The 19,676-nt window shown below is 34.7% G+C and overlaps 3 protein-coding genes and 1 pseudogene across 3 annotated transcripts; all 4 read left to right on the forward strand.

The window, feature by feature from the left end:
- Positions 1-4,065: 4,065 nt before the first annotated feature.
- Positions 4,066-4,805, forward strand: LOC148932919 (uncharacterized; annotated as a pseudogene).
- A 6,500-nt stretch (positions 4,806-11,305) lies between these two features.
- Positions 11,306-14,953, forward strand: LOC125202102 (putative late blight resistance protein homolog R1A-4). The gene is made up of 2 exons (XM_048100443.2): positions 11,306-12,465; positions 14,592-14,953. The coding sequence occupies exon 1, from the start codon at positions 11,312-11,314 to the stop codon at positions 12,458-12,460; it is 1,149 nt and encodes a 382-aa protein (XP_047956400.1). The 5' UTR covers positions 11,306-11,311; the 3' UTR covers positions 12,461-12,465; positions 14,592-14,953.
- Positions 12,462-14,596, forward strand: LOC148932920 (putative late blight resistance protein homolog R1A-4). Its single transcript, XM_089064516.1, has one exon. It carries the CDS (start codon positions 12,508-12,510, stop codon positions 13,933-13,935), a length of 1,428 nt encoding a protein of 475 aa, XP_088920642.1. The 5' UTR covers positions 12,462-12,507; the 3' UTR covers positions 13,936-14,596.
- A 2,012-nt stretch (positions 14,954-16,965) lies between the features above and the next one.
- LOC125200378 (pto-interacting protein 1-like) lies at positions 16,966-17,716 on the forward strand. The gene is made up of 4 exons (XM_048098030.1): positions 16,966-17,153; positions 17,227-17,335; positions 17,427-17,501; positions 17,594-17,716. Exons 1-4 carry the CDS (start codon positions 16,966-16,968, stop codon positions 17,714-17,716), a joined length of 495 nt encoding a protein of 164 aa, XP_047953987.1.
- The last annotated feature ends 1,960 nt before the right edge of the window (positions 17,717-19,676 follow it).

Here is a 19,676-nt window from a genome sequence, read left to right on the forward strand (position 1 = left end):
CAAGGGATTGGACGCCGAAGGGCACGAGGCCCGACGGGAAGCACATGCGCGAAGCATGATTCCGGCCCGAGGCCCGTTAGACACGGGGCCCGTAGACTTCAATGTAAATTAGCCCAATTTATCTAATTTAATTTATATTTGTATCATTTTATTTGGCTCAATTTTATTCATTCTTTCAATTATATATTATTTCCGACAATGCTGGCCGTCTATTTCAATAATTGAGAATCTATGGTTATATTTTTATTATTTAACTATTAGCTAGACAAATGAAATGTTTCTTCCTTCCATCACAAGTAATTAAGTTTTCTTTTAGTTTGTCCTATTATAACTGATTAATTTTCTATTTTAGCAAAAAGAACATCATTTCCAGTTCTTGTTTTATTTTATTTTACTTTTCTCTTATTTTACTCTTTCTTTCATACTTCATTTTCTCTATATTTCTCTTATTTTTTTCTTTTTTTCCATATTTTTTCTTTCCACTTAATTTTATAAATACTCCTATCATTTTCTTAAAAATTATAATGAAAAGAAGCACCTCGTTATAATAAGACGGAGGGAATAATAAATTCGTTTGTCCAATCTTACCTTACCTCTCGTTTGAATTCCAATAAAGTTTAACTATTGAATTGAGTTATTGACCGGAGTATATGGGGCGTGTATCGTGGTATCGTTAATCGATACACTACACTACACTACACTACACGTGATTACCAATTTCTGTATAACAAACCAAAATTCCTCCATAGCCAACTCCTTTCCTTCGGCTTCGCAACCACAACTCTTATACTTGATAATTCAGTTGGTTGATGGCTGCTTATGGAGCTGCAGTTTCGCTCAAGAGTACCATACTGAGTCTTCTGGAATCATCTCGCATTTGTCTGTCTGGTTCCTCCCTCTCCACTGATCTTACAATCCGTCTATTATGCTATGTGTTGCTTGCAGACAGTTCTCCTAAAATTGGAGGAGACTAGCTACAGCAAGATCAGGACAGAGGTGAATGCTTTGGACGACCGAATCAAAGAGGCCATATGGGAATTCGAAGATTTACTCGAATCTCATGTGTATGAGCACATTCTTCCACAACTCGAAGGTAAGAGAGATCACTTCTCTTTCTCGGTAGATCTGCTGAGTATCATACAGAGTGTTGATTGCTTTGTGGAGAGGGTTTCGGTCATGGAGGCGGACTTCAAACTGAACTGCTGAATATGCCTGAAGAAGAAGGCCAACCTCTTTCCTCAAGAATTGATTTTCATGGAATCGACTCAAACATAGTTGGATTATCCAAAGAATTTGAAGACATAAGGGATTTTCTTCTTGGAGAAATTGAAGAGAATTGCTACACAATTTCAGGGATGGCCGGAGTTGGAAAGACAACATTAGCTAAGATGTTATTTGACGATCCATCACTTAAGAGTCATTTTGGGCTTCGAGCATGGGTTAAAGTGGGCAGAAAATGTGAATCTAAAGAAACATTATGATGCATTCTAGCTCAAGTGATCCCGACCAAATGCTTTCCCAAGGAGATGAAGACAATGATAATAAATTAGTTGGACTCTTGGAAGAGAGGTTGAAGGATAAGAAATGTTTCATTGTGTTGGATGAGGTATGGAAATGGGATGTGCGAATTATGGATAAATTGCCACAAGATAATGTCCGAATCTTGCTAACAAGTAGGCAATATATAGAAGAATGTGTATATGGGTGTACACTTTGCTTGTTGAATGATGAAGAAAGTAAGAAATTACTTGGCAAGAAGGTGTTCGGTGAAGATGGTTTTCCTCCTCACCTTGATGAACTAGGAGAGAAGATTGCCGAAAAATGTGAAGGTCTTCCACTTATGATAGTCACAGTTGCACAGCTCCTATCTAAAGAAGAAACAACCACAAAATATTGGACTGAGGTAACTGAAAAACAACATAATTCACTATTCGTGGATGCCTATGATCAGATCACAGAGGTACTTTACTTACCTCAAAATTTGAAGATGTAATTTCTCTATTTGGGAGCTCACCGTCCATATACTGATCTTAAACCATACATAATCTTTAACATGTTGACTACTGAGGGGTTTCTTGAACCTTTTGGTAAACAAGTTTTGGATAAAAAAACTTTTGAGAAAGTTTTGCACGAATATACGACACACCTTTCTTTCCGATACTACCTCGTCCAATTCAATTACGCCGTAGATTCTAGGTTTTCAAAGAAAATGTTTCGTGTGCATTCTTGCTGGCAGCACTTTTGTAAGAAAGAAGCCACTAGGATTAAGTTTTTGCATGTTTTATAAAGCTACGATGATGTTGTGAAAGATCAACGTCGGTTGTTGATGCACTTTTTATTAGCACTAAATAAACCTGCAAGTATACAGAGTATATATAGTATAGCTAAAGGTTAGGACCGGATATCGAACATGGGAAAGACAAACACAGAGTGTCTATCCTCTACTAACACTCAATTACTATCTCGAAAAATGAAAAGGTTTTGGAAAACTTTTGAAAACTGAAAATAATAAAAAGCATATAACAACTAATTGCAAAAAAAACACGGAGATAAGCGATAGAAATAAGGGAATCCCAGGGATGTGCGTTCACAGTTATGGTTATACAAAATTCAACTACAATACCCTAGCACAGTTCATACTTTGAAAGGACGAGTCACCTAGCTTATGCTCATTCGATATAAACGTTGATTACAAAGTTAGGGTTGTCAATCCTAACACATAACTCCAAAAAGCTCCTAAGACCCTTGAAAATTCCTCACTCTCAATTTACAGTGTCGTTTTAAGGGAAGCTAACTGTAGCGTCTACTAAGTGGATCTAACTCGCTAGACTCTGTCACAGTTATGAAGCAAGTTATATTAAATCATACAACAATTGTGTCACTCAATCATGCAACATCAAGATTAATTAGGGAAGAAACAAAGTAAAAACAAAAGGGATATTAAATAGAAAAAGGAATTTGTATAACCAAAGTCGTTACTAACACATCCCTAGAATCCTATGAGTTTAGTTACACATAATTGAATAAGCTAAAAACATAGATTGAAGGGAAGACAATTTGAACATAAAACTAAAGCAAATAAAACCCGTAGGTTGAATCCTTGTCGTTCTTGATGTTCTTGAAATCATTCTCCAACTCCTTGCACAAGTGAAGTACTCTATGCTCTTGATCTCTATGAAGTATTTTGCAAGTAGAAGCTCTCTCTTTTTTATGAAGCTTGAGGTCTTATTTATAGGGGAAAGCCAATCCTTGTTGTAGAAGGAAAAGATCTCCAAAATATGGTAAATCTAGGCGCAAATCTAGGGCTTCTCGGATTCGCCGCCTTTCTCCGGCGGGCTGCCGCACCTTGGCCGGCGGTCGCCGCGTTGGACTCCAGAGAGTCCGTTCCCTCGGCGGCGGACCGCCGCACGACTTGCGGCTGTCGCCGGACGAGACTTCTTTTCCAAGCGTATTTTTCCGTGGCGGACCACTGCATTGATCTGCCCGCCGGGCGCCGGCGGTCGCCGCACACATCCGTGGCGGTCGCCGGTCGGCGTTTTACTCCAAATTTCCATTTCCAGATTCTGCTTTTTGGCTCCCTTTCTCGGCTCAATTATGCACGTTTCTCACAAAACACGTCAAAATACCAAAATATACAAAATATGCAAATAATAGACGTGTAGAGTGACTTTGACATAAAAAAACGGACCAAATAATGGCCTTAAAATAGTGCAAAATCCGAACGTATCAGTTGTGTGCCCATTGCATCTCGTTATTTTCCTTCAAAGAAGTGTGTGAAAAAATAAAAATGGATTGTGCATCCAATGTACGTTCTCTGCTTTGTCTTAGTCCTTACCACAAATTTACAATGCTAATACATGCAATGGATTTCAAGTTGCTCAAGGTATTGGATGCTGCAAGTGTCCGATTTTGTCATTTCCCAGAAATTTTCAAGCTGATTTGTCTAAAGTACCTTTCCCTAACCTACAACAAAGAGATCCCAGTTTCTATATCCAACATTTTTACCTTCGATTCTTGATTATCCATCAACATATGAACATTAAGAAACTTGGAGCTTTGTCATGTATGTCGGTGAAAGTATGGGACATGCAAGAACTACGGTATGCTGAGGTGTGGGGAAAAGACCTACAGACCCCTGATTCTTCTGCTGCTGCATTGGATAGACTTCTCGGTCTTTTTGGTGTGAGTGAAAAGAGTTGCACAAGAGAAATTCTCAAGAGAATCCCCAATTTAAAGATATTAGGTATTCTGGTAGAATTGCAGCCTTCTGACGAAGATGATGATAGAAACACATTGAGTAACTTGGATTATATACCAGAGGAACGTATCTGGAAATGATTTCATATAATGTGAAGTATCATGATATTAAGCGTGAGTTTATGGTTCCTCTTTCAATGTTCCCATCAAGTTTGAGAAAGTTGTATTTGTGTGGCTTAGGGTGTCCATGGAAGCACTTGAATGGCATTGGTTCGGTGCTACCAAATCTTATGCATCTCGCTTTACATGGCTATGCCTTTCGAGGCCCCGAGTGGAATATAGAATCAAGGAGTTTTTTGAAACTTGAGACAGTTATAATTGAGGACACCGATTTGGTGCGATTGAGACCTCAACATGGAAGTCTAGCAAGGCTTCGCCTCCTAAGCATACGCCATTGCTAAAAATTACAACAATACGATTGGACGCGTGATCCCTCAATGGTCACCTCTACAATTGAGTTAGTTGAGTGCCATCCCCTAGCCGTCGATTATGCTATGCAATTAAAGCCTGGATCTGTCTTTAAAATTCGTTCTTACTCTTCTTTTTGATACAAGAAGTCCTAGCTCAACTCTCAACTTGGTTAACAGGTTAGGCTTCCTACTCCCTTTAATTTGCACAAAATCACATGAATTCACTTCTTTCCTAACTAAAATGCTTGTGCTTGAATGAGTTTTGGTTATATTTTATTGCAAATGTGTGTTTTGGGTGGTTGGCTGCTTTTTCTTCTTACTAGTCATTCCTTGAATGAAAGTTTGATCTCTCAAGTTCTCAATAAATTACTGTAACGGACACTGTTGTGAGTTAATTTGCGTAAAAAATACTGAAGACAGTCGTGATAAAGCTTCATAGAAATTGGGAAACAATTTGATAAATGAGTAGTAAAATATATTTGATTATATTTCAATATGTTGGTTTGCATGTTGTAGAAACCTCACCACAAAGAGCAATGTACTCCCTACGTCCAAACTTATGTGTGATGCAAATGAACGAAGGAACGTACGAGAATGACTGAACTGGTAATAAAGAAATCAAATTTATTGAGAACTTGAGAGTATAAAACTCAATGTCAAAATATATAATCAAAAGTCTGTCTTTTAAGATCAACAACGAAGCCTTTATATAGGCAAAGAAAAATCCTAAATATATGGAAAGGAAATAACTAAAAAGATAATAAGCAAAAATAACTATAAAGAAAATAAGCAAAAAGAAAAACCTAATTTGTAGAAGGAAAACAATTAATATTTTCCATCTACTAATCTAACTAACTAGGAAATAAATAAAATCCAAAATATAACTTTCTTAGCCACCAAGTCATATATTCTACTGCATCAATGTGTCTCGCGTTTCCTTTTTTCGTCCATCTATAATTAAGTGTCTCATTTGCTTTTTACTACTTTTGTTAATGGACCACACATTTCATTAACTCGCCTCACTCATATTTCATTATAAAACTAGCTAGGTGTTTACATTAGCTATGTAGGAGTTCAGTCACTTCTAATTCACAAACTGGTTGATATACAATACAATGAGTGATAGGCTTATTTGTGTCATGTGTTTTCAATCAAATTCAATAGATAAAATGGAACTTATCTACATGAAAAGATGCTTTTGTGGCAGGGATCTGTGGTGATTTTGGGTAAGCTCGAGTGGGAGCACATGAAGTAGTGAAGATTTGTCAATCTGTGGGCCTAAGCTAAACAATGAAGAGATTTCCAGTTGTGACTGAGAGAAAGTTACTTACTGAAGAGCGCGCTACATGTGGCGCGCGCGTGGGTACTGTACTGTTACCGAGAGAAAATGTATCACAAACAAAGATATCTGAATTTTTAGTTTTCACTCCTTAGTTTTATTTCCACTTAAAACTCTCTAGCATAGTTTAATAACTCTTGCATTTCCATTTCTAGTTAATTGCTACTTTTGCTTTTGTTGAACTTTGTTTCCATTTTCTATTCCAGATTTTATGGTATTTATGATGTTTTGTTGATTCCCTATGGTGTTTGCGTTTAAGGGTATGCAAATGATTTGTTTGTTAGTGAACAAAGAATTCCGTAGAATTTACTCCTCTCAGTTCAAGTAAGGTTCATTTATTTCTTGTGAAATTATAGGTTTAGTTGGTTGTTTTTTGTTGTTCTTAACTTAGTTTCTGCATATTTTAGTTCGTTCGTATTTTATTGCCATGTTTGAACTTGTTGTTTCATTTAAGGTCGAAACAAGGACCGATGGCAATGCCAAACTAACCGTAGATGTCAAAGTTAGAGTAGGATATCAGACTAAGTGTTTATCGCATTTGATTGCTTGATGATTTGCGTTCATTCCAGATAATTAACGTTCATGTTCTCAGACTTCATTGCTACCTTTCTTCAAGTTTTCTACTTTTGAGGAATGAAGAGCCTATGACCTCTGGTTCATTCTACTTATCAGGAGGTTGATCAACTTGAAAAAGAAGTTTTAAAGACTGAGGTAAGATTCTTCTACACTCTACTCTGCCTTGTATACTTATTTAGGATTGTTGGTTGTTGGTACTGATGTCTGGGAACGATCCTCAACTTCAGAAATTCAAGTCCATAGTAGCTACATGATTATATGGTAATATTCTGTAAGCTTGAAATTTTTACTATTTACTACTCCCTCCGTCCCGCTTTAGCAGTCTTAGGGCTGGCAATTTTTGACACGACACGATAATTCGACACGAAATTATTGGGTTTTTTGATCAAGTCTTATTGGATGCGGGTCATTATTGGGTCGACCCACTAAGAACACGAAAAAATCGGGTCGGATGCGGGTTGGATGCAGGTCGGGTCGGTAACCCGTTAAAAATTAATATTATTATTTTTATTTTGAGTAAAGATAAATTTGCAAAAATTGTATACACAAAATGCCCTTCAAATTTTAAAAAGGATAATATTAATTTATTTTGATTAGATAGCATCATTAATTACATATTTTTATGACTAATTTTTACCTTATTTATAATTTTTCATTTTTCATTTGTATTGTTGTACAATATGTACCAAGACCCTTATTAAAAGATAAAATTTTAGAGAGAATAACCATCCATAATATTTTAATGGAATAATAATGGAATAATTTTTTATTCAATTTATTTAAACTATCACAATGATATAAAGATAAATAAATTGCTTTTTTTTACAAAGTATAAATTAGGAAAACACTTTTTTGTTAGAAAATTCTCTCATATTATTTTTGAAACCATTGATATTTTTTCATTAATTTATAACTTTTAATTTTGAAAATAATATTATACATATTGGTTGATTATTCTATCTAAAATTATTAACATTATAATATGGGTCATTCAATGATGAGACATTTTTGGACTCAACACATATAATAGTAATACAACATTCAAATGTATAGCACTTGCTCCATAAATTGATAAGATCATGAAAAATTATTAGTATTACTATATGATAAATCACAATATTTTCAATATTTCATTTACTATATTATTTTAATATTACTTTTATAATTATTTTCATAGTGCGTAATAATATCATAATAGAGATGGTATGATGATAACATGTGGAACCCAACATGTAAGTTGTAACATATCCTTTAATTATATGACTGCTATATATAAATTGATATATTAATAATCTGTTATATATTATAGTGCATCAAATGATATATAGGAGCTAGTTCGGCGATAGAAGGTTGTTGCTATCAACGTCTAGGCGTGTGACACTTCAAGTATATTAGTTAATATACTCAAAATATATAATTATGTCTTCATTCATGCAATTTTGGATAATAATATTAAATGACCATGTAATGACCCTACTTTGCATATTTCTTCATGTGTTATAATATATAGAAAATATTTGAAATTACAAGCTTCAAATTATATTTCAAATTACAATAATTAAAGTAGTCGAAAGAAATGAAATAAAATACAATGTACGTGAGAGATCCAAGTGAAAAATAAAACTAAATCAATTAGTGTTTAGAATAAAAGGATAATTTGAATAAATTTATGAAAAATAAGTTTATACTTATAGATACAAAACGTTAATTCAGATATTATGTACTAGCAAAACTAATCAATAAATAATTTTACAATATAATTTATGACTATTATATTATTTTTATTTTGATTTAATATTTAATTTAATTATTAGTATTTTCACTCTTTTTTGTTTTGTTCTTTTTACTTCTTTAGTTCTTTTATCTTGTTCCAAATTTTTTTGTTGGGTTTTGGAACAAAAGTTATGTATTTTGTTGGGTTTTTTTGGATTTTGTTGGAGTTTTGTTGTTTAAAATGGAATATCTTCATGCTATATGCCTTTTTAAAGTCTTGATCATTTTTTGAAGCAATATGTAATCGTGTTGTTATCGTGCTTAGGTTGTTGTCGTGTTGTTATCGTGTCGGGTCAACTTAAAGTGGTTCGTGTCGGTATCGTGTTCAGGTCGATATCGTGTTCTTATCGTGTCCAGGTCGATATCGTGTTCTTATTGTGTCGGGTCAACCCAAAGTGGTTCGTGTCGTTATCGTGTTCGGGTCGTGTCCAGGTCGTGTCCGGGTTTGAAGGTGGCGGGTTGGGTTCGTGTTCGGGTTTGGGGTTTCATTAACAGGTTGGGTTCGGGTTTGGCCTTATTGGGTTGGGTAGTTATCGGGTTGACCCGATAACGACCCAATTCGCACGATTTGCCAGCCCTAAGCAGTCCCATTGACTTTTCTGCTCTTTTTTTGTAAAAATGATAAAAAATAGTTAAAGAGGAGAAATAGTAAATTAAGAGAGAGAATAATTTAGAGAAGAGTCTTATCTACATTGTTGTCTCTCCTACTTTATCATTTCTCCACTTTAACTATTTTTTTATCATTTTTACAAAAAGAGGGCTGAAAAGTCAAGGGGACTGCTAAAGCGGGACGGAGGGAGTAGTATATTATTCGGATTTTGGGGCCTTTCCAATAATGAAGATAATGAAATATCTAAAGGCATCTAAAAAATATCCAACAACTTAACAGAATAAAACATCATATAAACTTGGTATGTTAAGATTATTCTTGATTTTTAACTTAGTATTAGTGATGGAATATTAATTAGTCAAATCTCAAATTATTATTAATTTACGTGGGTCAAGTAATAATACCGAATCACATTAATTTCCACCACACATTAATTAATAAAAACAAAACAGTAAAATGTATTCTGAAATTAATTTAATTAGTTATAACCAATCATTCACAATTACATAAAATTAAATTGAGATTAAAAAATGCTACAAAGTTGAAGTTTGTTATTGTACAGTGATTGAAGTGAACTTCCATAATAATTCGATCTATTGTGTAGATTTTGGTGCTTTGTTGTCCAGATATATTTCATTTATAAATACTTGTAAAGTGAAACAAGTATAATATCTAATCCAATTGGAAAATGCTTAATCTTCCTCAATATATTCGATCTTATCCTCTTCCTTCTCAACTTGGTATATATTTAAGTATGATTCTTCAACATGTAGAGTATATTGTGGAAAGTACAAAAATAGAGCTCTAGGCATCATTATAAATGGCTTCTACTCCCCTGTCCCTGAAAATTTGTAGTTTTCCGTCCGTCCCTAAAACTAATATATAAAAGTAGGAGCCAGATACTACTAACTTTTTCAACTCATTATTTATTACATTTTTTAAAACTCGTGTCGGGTCAAATGGTGACAAATTATGGAGGACAGAGGGAGTAATTAAATAACCTGTGTACCAAAATAAAAAATTACGAAGAATAAAAGTACGTATTTTGGAAGACACATATGTGAGAACTAATTGGCCAATTGTAACGCTGGCCTAAGTCTAAAAGCCCATTACCTACAAACCCGACCAGTGGCCCCATAGAGTTTGACCCGCCCTCCAAACCTGGTCTCTTGGTTCGATCCACGAGAAGCCCTATTTAGTAGATGGACTTGTATGTGAATATGGGTCTCTTAGATAAACTTTGTGATAAATGAATAAAACAAAATTAAGAGAAAAATAAATAGATGACACTTTTATTGCAGAGTGATCAATTGCTAACTCATCATTTAATTGATAATTATAACTAATTTAAGAGTATAGGATTTTAGAAATCTTGTGGTCTAAAATTTGCCACCTGTGATTTTCATTTTTATTATTAAATTGAAAAAGATAAAAAAAACTACTCCCTCCGTTCTAAGATATTAGACCCTTATTCCTTTTTGGGGTGTCCCAACATATTTGAACCATTTCTATTTATGATAAAAATTTACTTTACTACCAACTCCATTTATACCACTTTACACTATCTCCTAAATTCTTGTGCTCAAAAGAAAGGGCTCTAATGTCTTGGGACGGAGGGAGTACCAGATTAGAGTTTTGGATGAAAATGTCAATATAGTGTTTCGAAAATATCAATACAATGCTTTGAGAATTATTAACACATTGTTTATATTGATATTCTACATGTATTATATTGACATATTTTGTATATTATGTTGACATTGTTGCTGTACGAAAAAATTAAAAAATTTTGAATTTTTTTTCAAATTTTGACATCAAAACATACACAAGTGAGATTCATTAAAATCCTTATGAAATTATCTTTAATTTGATAAATGCTGTACGAAAGCATAAATTAAATCGAAAAAGTTATATACGTTTTAAAGTAATGGGATATTTTTCAAAAGTTAGTTATAACTAATTTGTTGTAAATTGACGTTTTTTTTTATTGTATTGACATTACGAGACTAATGATTTAGACCTTGATTTGAACATCTAATGACTATTATTTAATTGTAATTAGCAATTAAGTGTTAAGTTAACAATATATATAATAAATCTTATATACTAACGTCGATTTTACAGTTCTACGGTTATGCCTCCATATAAAATAACAGAGAATTCCGACACACTGTCAAAATTCCAACAAAGTTCAAACATTGAATTGAGTGACTGAGCGGAGTATATGGGCGTGCATCGTGGTATCGTTAATCGATACACTACACTACACGTGATTACCATTTTCACTTATACAGAAATCCTACTGCCGTTGCCAACTCCTCCTTTCCTTGGGCATTCAAGCAAGTCATGGCGGCTTACGGTGCTGCGATTTCTCTCAAGAGTACCATTCAGACTATTCTAAAATCGTCTCGCATTTCACTTGTTCCTCCCTCTCCACAAATCTTACAACCCGCTTACGAGGCCATGGTTCGGTTGCAGAAAGTTGTGCTAAGATTGGATAAGACTGGGTACAGCAAGATCCGGACAAAGGTGAATGCTTTGGAGGACCGAATCAAAGAAGCAGCATGGGAATTCGAAGATTTACTAAAATCTCTTGTGTATGAACAGATTCTTCCACAACTCGAAGGTCACTTGTCTTTCTCGGTAGATCTGCAGAGTCTTCGACAGAGTGTTGATTGCTTTGTGGAGAAGGTGGCCGTGATGGAAGCGGAGTTCGATATTGAACTACTCAATATGCCCGAAGAAGACGGCCAACCTCTTTCCTCAAGAATTGATTTTGGTGGAATCGACTCATACATGGTTGGATCATCCAAAGAATTTGAAGAGTTCAGGGATGATCTTTGTGCAGAAGATGACAGGAGTTGGTGGTTACCGGTTATTGGGATGGCAGGAGTTGGAAAAATAACATTTGCTAAGAAATTATTTGACGATCCATCAATTAAGAGTCATTTCGAGCTTCGAGCATGGGTCAAAGTGGGCAGAAAATGTGAATTCCATGAAACCTTACGATGCATTCTAGCTCAAGTGGATCCCACCACTTGCGGCCAAATGCTTACCCAAGAAGACGACGATGGCCATGAGAAATTACCTGGACTCTTGCAAGAGAGGTTGAAGGATAAGAAATGTCTTATTGTGTTGGATGATGTATGGAAATGGGATACACAATTAGTGGATAACTTGCCAGAAAAGAATGTCACAATCTTGCTTACAAGCCGGAAAAAATTTAAAGAATGTGAAATTGACTACCCACTACGCTTGCTGAATGAAGAAGAAAGTAAAAAATTACTTGGCGAGAAGGTGTTCGGTGAAGAGGGTTTCCCTCCTCATCTTGATAAACTAGGAGAGAAGATTGCCAAAAAATGTGAAGGTCTTCCACTTATGATAGTCACAGTTGCAGAGCTCCTATCTAAAGAAGAGACAACCACAAAAAATTGGACCGAGGTAGCTGAAAAACAACGTAATTCAGTATTTGTGGATGCATACGATCAAAAATAACTGAGGTACTTTTCCCAAGCTATGTCTACTTACCTCAAGATTTGAAGATGTTATTTCTCTATTTGGGAGCTCACCCTCCATATACTGATATTAAACTACACATCATTTTTAAAATGTTGAGATCTGAGGGGTTTCTTAAGCCCTTTGGTAATCGAATTCTGAATGATTTTATGGATATAAAATCTTTCTGTAATGTTTTATACAATGGCCTGACACACCTTGCATCCTGGTACCACCTCGTTCTATTCAATCTCAACTTTGATTCGTGGTTTTCAAAGGAAATGTTTCGTGTGCATTCTTGCTGGCAGCACTTTTGTAAGAAAGAAGCAACTAGGATTAAGTTTTTGCATGTTTTACAAAGCTATGATGATGATGTGAAAGATCAACGTCGGTTGTGTGCCCATTCCATCTCTTTATTTTCCTTCAAAGAAGTCTGTGAAAAAATAAAAAATGATTGTGCATCCAATGTACGTTCTCTCCTTTGTCTTGGTCCTAACCACCCATATGCGATGCCAATACATGCAATGGATTTCAAGTTGCTCAAGGTACTCGAAGCTGGAAGGGTCCGATTTTATGAATTCCCACTTGAAATTTTCAAACTAATTTGTCTAAAGTACCTTGGCCTAACCTGCAACAAAAAGATCCCAGTTTCTATATCCACCCTTTTTCACCTTCGATACTTGATTATTAATTATCATAGGAACATTAAAAAACGTGGAGCTTTGTCATGTATGCCGGTGGAAGTATGGGACATGCAAGAACTACAGCATATTGAGGTATGGGGAAAAGACCTACCAACCCCTGATTCTTCTTTTGCTGCATTTGACAGACTTTTCAGTCTTTTAGGTGTGAGTGAAAAGAGTTGCACAAGAGAAATTCTCAAGAGAATCCCAAATTTAATAAAATTAGTAATTGTGGTAGAATTGCAGCCTTATGATGAAGATGATGATAAAAACCCATTGAGTAACCTGGGTTATATATCAGAGGAACTCAAGTATTTGGAAGAGCTTACATATACTGTGATGTATCCTGATATGAAGCGTGTGTTTATGGTTCCCCTATCAATGTTCCCATCTAGTTTGATAATGCTATGTTTGAGTGGCTTAGGGTGTCCATGGAAGTATATGAATGACATTGGTTCAATGCTACCAAATCTTAGTTGCCTCAGGTTAGAACAATATGCCTTTCAAGGCCCCGAGTGGAGTATAGAATCAGGGAGTTTTATGAAACTTGAGACAGTTGTAATTGAGGACACCGATTTGGTGCGATTGATAGCTCAGCATGGAAGTCTCCCAAGGCTCAAACTCCTAAGCATACGCCATTGCTACAAATTACAACAATTCGATTGGACGCGTGATCCCTCAATGGTCACCACTACAATTGAGTTAGTTGAGTGCCATCCCTTAGCCATCGATTCTGCCATGCAATTAAGACCTGAATCTGTCTTTATGATTTGTTGGTGCTCTCCTTTTTGAATTCCAAGCTCGATCGACTCTCAACTTGGTTAACGGGTTAGACTTCCTACTGCCTTTAATTTGCACAAAACCACATTAATTGCATTGCAGATTTGTGTTTTAGGCTGTTGGCTGCTTTTGTTCTACTAGTTATTCTTTGAATAAAAGTTTGATCTCTAAAATGGGGGAGGTTTAAATCACGTAACATGTTTTGAATATTTATAATGCTCACATGTTATATTAATATACTACAGTAATGAGAGGGCAAAAGGTGTCAGACACCAAGGTATGGTTTAAATCAATTGTATTAGTAATAGCATGTTGTTTCTTAAATATAAGCATATTGATTTGTTGGATTTTGTTGAGGCTTATAAAATTACTGTTCTTGTGAGTTAATTTGCGTGAAAATACTAAAGACAATCAAAGCTTTATAAAAACTAGGAACAATTTGATAAATGAGTAGGAAAATATATTTGATTATGTTTTAATATGTTGGTTTGCATGTTGTAGAAAGCTCACTACAAGAGCAATGTACTCATGCGTCCACAATTATGTGTTTCACGTTTCCTTTTTTCATCCGTCTTCAATTAAGTGTCTCATTTGCTTTTTACTATTTTAGTCACTTCTAATTCACAAACTGGTTTTTTGTGTTACGTGTTTTCGATCAAATTCAATAGATAAAATGGAACTTATCTACATGAAAAGATGCTTCTGTGGTGTGTGGTGATTTTGGATAAGCTCGAGTGGGAGCGCATGGAGTAGTGAAGATTTGGCCAATCTGTGGGCCTAAGCTAAACAATGAAGGGATTTCCGGTTGTGATTGAGAGAAAGTTACTTACCGAAGAGCGCGCTACCTGCTCACATCTGCCGCGTGCGTGGTTACTGTTCTGCGGTTGGGAGGAAGTATTTAATAAGAAAATGTATCACAAACAAAGATATCTGAATTTTCAGTTTTTACTCCTTGGTATTATTTCCACTTAAAACTCTATAGCTTAGTTTAACAACTCTTATATTTCCATTTCTAGTTAATTGCTACTTTTGCTTTTATGGTATTTATGATGTTCTGTTGACTCTGTATGGTGTGTGCATTTATGGGTATGCAAAGGAGAACCGATGACAATGCCAAACTAATCGTAGATGTCAAAGTTGGAGTAGGATAACATACAAAGTGTTTATCGCATTTGATTGCTTGATGATTTGCGTTCATTCCAGATAATTTACGTTCATGTTCTTCGACTTCATGGCTACCTTTCTTCAAGTTTTCTAGCTTTAGGAATGAAGAGCCTATGACCTCTGGTTCATTCTACTTATCAGGAGGTTGATCAACTTGAAAAAGAAGTTTTAAAGACTGAGGTAAGATTCTGCTAAGCTGTGCCTTGTTATACTTATTTAGGATTGTTGGTTGTTGGTACTGATCAAATGTGTGTACTAATCAATTCTGCCTATTTGTTGGCTTATTTGTATTGCAATTTACTTCCTATCTGCATGTCTGTTATGTTATACTACTTTTTTGCTTTTGTCCTCATAATAGTATAAAGCTCAAGAAATTTAAGTGGAATGTGATATAATGAGAGTTGATGCCAAAATCTAGAGTCTTTGCCTCATCTCAATGAACATCAACAAATAGAGAAAAAATGTGATCAACTGACAATACCCAATGATGGTACTGATGTTTGGGAAATCGATCCTCAACTTCTGAAATTCAATTCCAAAGCAGCTACATGATTATATTGTTAATTTATAAGTTTTATGAATGCCATTTTTTAAGCTCAGAGGCTTATGAAGTGAAAGAAGCATAATTTCTCATCTAATTGGAAAATGCTTAGTCTTCCTCAATATATTCGATCTCATCCTCTTCCTTTCAACTTGGTATATATTTTGCCATTTAGGTATAATATTCGACATATTGTGTATCTTGCGGAAAGTACAAAAATAGAGCTCTAGACATCTTATATACTCCCTTCATCCCAACTTAATTGTCACTATTGGAGTGAACACGGGTAGTAAAAAATGTAAAGAAAAGTTGGTTGAAAAAATTAGTGGAATGTGAAACCCATTTTTTTATATTAGTATTAGTATTATAATAAAATGTGAGTAGTGTGAGTTAGTGGAATGTGAGACCTATTTATCATTTATGGTAAAAGTGAAGTGTTACAATTAAGTTGGGACGGAGGGAGTATGTCTTTTAATTAATTAATCTGTGTACAACAATAAAAAATTGCAAAAAACACAAAAGTATGTATTTTGGAAGGCACATATGTGAGAACTAATTGGCGATGGCCTAAGTCTAAAAAGCCCAATACCTACTAACCCGCGGGCCCCATAGGGTTTGACCCTCCCTCCAAAGCTGGTCTCTCGGTCTCTAATAAACGTTGTGATATTTTGTACTCTAGAGAATAAAGCTAAGACAAAAATAAAATAGAGATGAATGTATTTTTTTAATAATAGATGATTTTGGTTAGGGCAAAAGAAAGTGGGTTAGTTTCGTTGGGACATAGGGGTATATTTTAGTTCATATTTAATAGTTTATCAAAAAATTAACGTTCAACTGTGTTTTAAAGTCCAAAATTGGTCCTATCATTTGCATAAAAATACTATTTGGTCCTATACATTTTAAGTGTATTAACTTTTCATTCTAGACAATATGTTTGGTTCATATTTCATTCATCAATCAGGTAAAAACACCATTAACTATTAGTAATTTTTTACACATAATGTATGTTTAACACATGGTATTGTATGTCTCAACAGTATCTAGTCTGCAACATGAAAATGTGGTTAACCCAATTGGTTATTGTTTGAATGGTGGCCGGCAGTTGTTGGTGTATGGGTTTTCCGCACGAAGGTCCCTACATGATATTCTTCGTGGTTTGTTATTTTTTTAAAAAAAATTATTATCTGGTGAAATAGTATTCAAAACAACGAGTTTGAAGACAAATCCTTTCTTGCATGGGGTTTCCATAACATGCATTTTTCTAGCTTCCTCAAGTGTAGTACTTATATATATACACGTAACATGTTTACTCTATCGACTAGGAGAAGGAGATATGGATGGCTTATCTTGGAACCAAAGAATCAATATTGCTGTTGGGATTGCAAGAATTATGCTACATTCATGAAAAACATTTGATTCATCGTGACTTAAGATCCAGCAATGTTTTTCTTTTTGACGATGAAACTGCAAAGATAACTTGGGTTGAGTATCATCCTATTGTCAAGAGTTGTTATGATGCTCCAGAGTAGGTTTATTTCTGTAGTTTTATTTAATGATGAGTTTGAATTTGTAGTAATAGGTGCTATTTTGAATTGTAGATGGCCTCAGTGCACTCAAAAAAGTAATGTTTTTAGCTTTGGTGTGATTCTCCTTGAGCTCTTGACAATTGATCCCAAAAGGCATCCGATGAGCCACATTCATACATGGGTATGCAGCAACTTGTCTATCAACGTGTCTTTGTTTCATGTTTATGTGTTTGATAACTTTGAAAGTAATATGATACCATGCATTACCACAGCTCTGTTCAGGCAAGGTACACGAGGTTGTGGTTGCTAGATTAAAAGGAGACTGCCCTCCAAAGGAAGTTGAAAAGGTAGATTGATAACTAGTTTGGCTAATAGATAAGTCTCTTGAATTTGATTTCATGATTATGATGATGAGATGATGATGATCTATTTAAAACAGACGAGTCGAGTTGCTGCACTGTGCCTTCTATTTGAACAAGATCATCGTGTGGACATGCACATAGTTGTAAAAGCTCTCATGAAGTTCCTTCCCGAAACCAAATCACAACACTCTCAGAGTTGAAAGTAGTTGTGGTATGCATGAAAGCAAGGGAGATGAAGAAAGATGGAAGCCAAAATGAAAGAGATAACTTCATACATGCTTGTGTAAAATTTGTATATTATTTCATTTCATTGGATTTAATTATTTGAAATCTTTTCAAATTTGTTTGTTATTTGTCGTTTCTTGCGTAGGCTGAAATGTTAGTATTTTGGTGTTAGTTATGAAGGCTGAAATGTTGTTGTTTGTTAGTGTCGAAATCTTACAATTTTATGTGTTATTATATGATGAAAATAAATTGTATTTAATGCAAACAGTTTTTTTATGCGATCTGTGGAAATCGTCCATGCAATCCATTAATTTTATTGCTTACTAATATTGCTATGTGCATTAACATGCCACGTGGAAGACAGACATGACAGCATGTGATCGAAAGAATATTAGTATTTTAATTTTAGTTATTTTTTAAATACATCTCATTATACATGTATTCGTTATTATATTCAAAATTAGATTTGAGAAAAAAAAAAAAGAAAAGTATTAATAGAAACAGATTGCAATATATAAGGTGAAAGTTTTGCTAAATTTGATTTGCCCAATCTTAAACCCATACGGTGTGCTAAAATATGGAAGAGAAAGTTCACTGAAGCCATTAAGAAAGAGAGGAGAAACGAAGAGAAGAAAAAGGGGACAGAGGTGGAGTAAAGAAGATTATTACATGGATTCTTTTTTATTATTTTTTAGTTATTTAAATCAAAATTACAATTTCCACATAAACTTTAATTTGCAAACTAAGTTTTAATTTGGAGAAAAACTAGAAAACTTTAAAGTTTATGTATTTGTATTCATAAAATAAAGTTTGGGGAAATATCATAAAACTATGAAAGTTCATGTATTTACATTGCAAATAACCCTTTAAGAAATAATTAAAATATTCAATTATATTTCTTTTTTCTTACTTTATTCCTATCTTACTTTATTCATTTTTTCTATTTTAAAACATCCAATAATCTTTTTGTAACACCCCAACTTTTCCTATCTTTTTAGTTGAACTCGAAAGGACGTCAAATGGGTAGCCGAAAAGTTTTATTTTAACTTCATTTCTTTTCACCGATTAAAAGAGTACTGAACGCTTAAGATCGATAAAGAGTAATCATAATATCTGTTTAGTTTTAGCATAACACTAAAGTCTTGACTGTCAAAATTTGTGAAAGGAATTTAAATCTAAGAAATAAAGCATAATGTAAATAAAAAGATTTATTTCTAAAATCATAGTGGGCTTAACATAAAGCCAACGTGGGCTCAATTAAAAGAAGGTACTTCAGTTTGGAGCCCACTATTGAAAAACCCAAATAACTAAAATATTTCTTGGAGCCAAAGTATCCAACGCCAATCTCTCTTTACAAATCAGCCATTGCGCTCCATCTCCTGCTTGATTACACTCCACTTCCTGCTCCGATTCTGCCTCATGATATCCACGGTATACTCATTCCCATCATTCACAAACAGCAAATTTAGAGAGAAAGCCGAGAGGGAAAGCTAAAACCACTATTCATTGGACCCTACGAAATTCTTGAGGAAATGGGCCCAGTGGCACATCGGTTAGCATTGCCACCAAGCTTTGGAAACGTGCACAATGTGTTCCACGTCTCTCAGCTTTGAAAGTATGTATTCGACCCGAAACACGTAATTCGCCATGAGGAGATAACCCTGAAACCAGACTTAAGCTACGAAGAGAAACCAAAAACGATCCTAGATCGAAAGGTGCAACAACTAAGAAATAAATCAATTTCAACATTAAAGGTTTTGTGGGGCCACCACGGACAAGAGGAGGCAACCTAGGAATTAAAGAGAAAATGAGGGAGCAATACCCCGAACTATTTGTCTAGAAAGACTACCAAATTTCGGGACGAAATTTATTTTAAGGGGGGTAGAATGTGACAACCAAGGCTACTATCTTCTATTGTTGGTATTAATAATAGCT

The sequence above is a fragment of the Salvia hispanica genome, chromosome 2, assembly GCF_029641045.1.
Source record: "Salvia hispanica isolate PSC_SH4W2 chromosome 2, Shi_PSC_v1, whole genome shotgun sequence".
NCBI lineage: Eukaryota > Viridiplantae > Streptophyta > Magnoliopsida > Lamiales > Lamiaceae > Salvia > Salvia hispanica.

Coding starts and splice junctions, on each gene's coding strand:
- LOC125202102 (XM_048100443.2), top strand. CDS start 11,312: ATGGCGGCTTACGGTGCTGCGATTTCTCTCAAGAGTACCATTCAGACT.
- LOC148932920 (XM_089064516.1), top strand. CDS start 12,508: ATGTTATTTCTCTATTTGGGAGCTCACCCTCCATATACTGATATTAAA.
- LOC125200378 (XM_048098030.1), top strand. CDS start 16,966: ATGGCTTATCTTGGAACCAAAGAATCAATATTGCTGTTGGGATTGCAA. Junction 17,154..17,226: donor AGTTGTTATGATGCTCCAGA/GTAGGTTTATTT, acceptor TTTGAATTGTAG/ATGGCCTCAGTGCACTCAAA. Junction 17,502..17,593: donor CTCCAAAGGAAGTTGAAAAG/GTAGATTGATAA, acceptor TATTTAAAACAG/ACGAGTCGAGTTGCTGCACT.